The following is a 2,500-nucleotide window of genomic DNA, read 5'->3' as shown; positions in this document are numbered from 1 at the left end:
GGACACCCGGGTCCTCACCGACAGCCTGCAGAGCCGCATCCACGAGCTGGACCGCAAGCAGAGGAGGTGGGGCCTCCGCTCAGGCCTTAGAACCAGGGTTCAGTCTTAAACATTGACCATTTGAAATGTGAAAGTCCTGCACCTGAAGGTTGCTCTGTGGTACAGGATTCTCATGGAACAACCTCCATTAGCATCTCACTAATGAATCTCAAACAGTTAAAGGGGATTTAAGAAGATTTGGGCACTAAACAAACAAAAACAACCTAAAACAACCTCCTTTTCGGCTCCCACCCTCCCGACCTGCCGCCACCAATGGGAAGTTTTGCAAGTCATGCAACAGGTGCCTGTCAATGTGATTGACAGGCACCTGTGATTGATTGTCAAAGACGGGAAGGCTATGCCTTTTCTAACAAATTACACTGAAATCATAGCTATTAAGTTGTAATAATGGTAACTAATAATGGATACTCAGAATCGGAAGCGTACGTGTGTGTGAGCGTTTGACATACTGTGTGTGTTCATATATCATATATATAATCGATCATGGGGTGTTGCAGGTTTGACAGTGAGCTGACCCAGGCATTGGAGCAGGCAGAGAATGAGAGAGAGCTCAAGGATAAAGCCACCCAGGATAACACAGCCATGGGCGGCCAGATATATACGCTAAGGGCCAACCTACAGGTGTGTTAATAAATATATATATATATACTCTACAGTCTACAACCTACAGGGTTAACACACTGTATATATGGACTCTACAGTTGTGTTAATAAATATATATCTATACTCTACAATCTACAACCTACAGGGTTAACACACTGTATATATGGACTCTACAGGTGTGTTAATAAATATATACTCCAGAACAAACAGGTGTGTTTAACATACTGTAAATATAAACCTATGTATACTACACATAGGCGTATTACCATGAATAAACTATTAGTACAACCTACCGGTCTGTTGATCAATATCATATAATGTAACATGTGAACCAGTACACCATAGAACCACACCCACCAGGGTCCGCACTAGGGGGGCGTTTGTGTTGAGCTGGAGCGGTGAGGGTTCCCCTGACCCCAGCGTCTGTCCTCCAGGAGAGCCAGGCGGAGGTGATCCGTCTGGGCCAGCAGAAGGAGGAGCTGGGCAGCCAGGTGCGGGACCTCAGCCTGCCCCTGGACCTGTCCGTCGACTCGGTCCCGGACCTGAAGAAGCAGCTCCGCCTCCTGGAGGGGCGGGCCAGCGAGGGCCAGGAGGAGGTCAGCACCCTGACCGGCCGGATCCAGCTGCAGCAGCAGGTCAGCACGCACGCGCGCGCACGCACACACACACTCAGGCACTGGAATCTACATTTTTTGCAAGGTCATTAAATCAGCCATGTACGCACGTGCGCCGCACGTGACCAATGCCCGCTGTGCCCTGCCCCCCCCCAGGTGCACATGCGCTCCGAGCTGGAGATGGAGCGCATGAGGCAGATGCACCAGAAGGAGCTGGAGGACAAGGAGGAGGAGCTGGAGGACGTCCACAAGTCCTCCCAGAGAAGAGTAAGGAGCAACCCCCCCTCTTAAAGCGTCCAACCCCGTTACATGGGGTGCTGCCGCGTAAGCAGAATACTGTATAGTGTATTCTGTGGAAAAGTTGGACCAGTGACGTCATTGGTCCAGGATTTGCATTCTCAGTTGGGCCCTTAGGAATTATGATGTCACTTTTAAAAGTTTTTTTGTTTTTTTGACCTTGTCTTTTTCACAACACGCATATGGAGCAATACTCCCTTCTGTCTGTGAATTGCAGAGCATGGAGGGTCCGCTTTAACAGTGGAGACGTTGAGCCACTTTCAGAGCATCTGAATGCGAATAAAACAACAGGACATGGGGTCGAGATTAGACCACTCGCTTAGGGATACTTGGAGGTAGACGATTGCATGACCTTTTCGGCTGGGGGTTGAACTCCCTGGCCACCAGTGGACTCTCTAAATGCTATTATTATTATTACAACATATTTCCCATCTGGGATCAACGCAGTACTGTCTTATTTTAGAACAGTACTTATTTTCATCAACAAAACATTTGTTATGATTTTCATTTTCAAGATATTTTCCAGCTGGTGCAGGACACTTGAATGTCTTGTTGAGGTCTTGTCCAATCACATTAATCATGCAAAGAACCCAACCAGGCCAACAGTGTTTACTGTGTTCCCACTGCCTCTCGGACCGGGGAGAATGAGAAGTGAAGTTTGAGTGTTGAGTGTTGACAGATTTGGAAAAAACACTTGAAGACACAAACACATCATTTTCCAAAACAAATTAAATGGCAGCTAATTGTTTGTTTCCCCTGCGGTTCGCTACAGAATGTTTTCCTAAGTGTGTTTGTTTGTCAGTTGTCAAGACGCTATAGGATTTATTTTTAATCACGACAGTTCGAGTAATTTTTGTTCTCAAAAGAAAAGACAAGACACATTCACAGACACACAGACACACACACACACACACACACACACACAC

The 2,500-nt window shown here is 47.0% G+C and overlaps 1 protein-coding gene across 1 annotated transcript in view; it reads left to right on the top strand.

Annotated features, from left to right (window-relative positions):
* Positions 1-2,500, top strand: part of myo18b (myosin XVIIIB) — a gene marked incomplete at both ends in the record, with an annotated part of 36,982 nt that overhangs the window by 23,960 nt on the left and 10,522 nt on the right. Inside the window, 4 exons of the mRNA XM_079756122.1 lie at positions 1-66; positions 558-681; positions 1,098-1,298; positions 1,434-1,544. The exon at positions 1-66 is cut by the window's left edge and continues 89 nt beyond it. Of these exons, the coding sequence (XP_079612248.1) occupies positions 1-66; positions 558-681; positions 1,098-1,298; positions 1,434-1,544 (502 nt within the window). The remainder of the gene's footprint in view (positions 67-557; positions 682-1,097; positions 1,299-1,433; positions 1,545-2,500) is intronic.

Source organism: Pollachius pollachius (assembly GCF_949987615.1).
Source record: "Pollachius pollachius genome assembly, chromosome: 18".
Taxonomy (NCBI): domain Eukaryota; kingdom Metazoa; phylum Chordata; class Actinopteri; order Gadiformes; family Gadidae; genus Pollachius; species Pollachius pollachius.
This window is presented reverse-complemented; position numbering and strand designations above follow the sequence as displayed.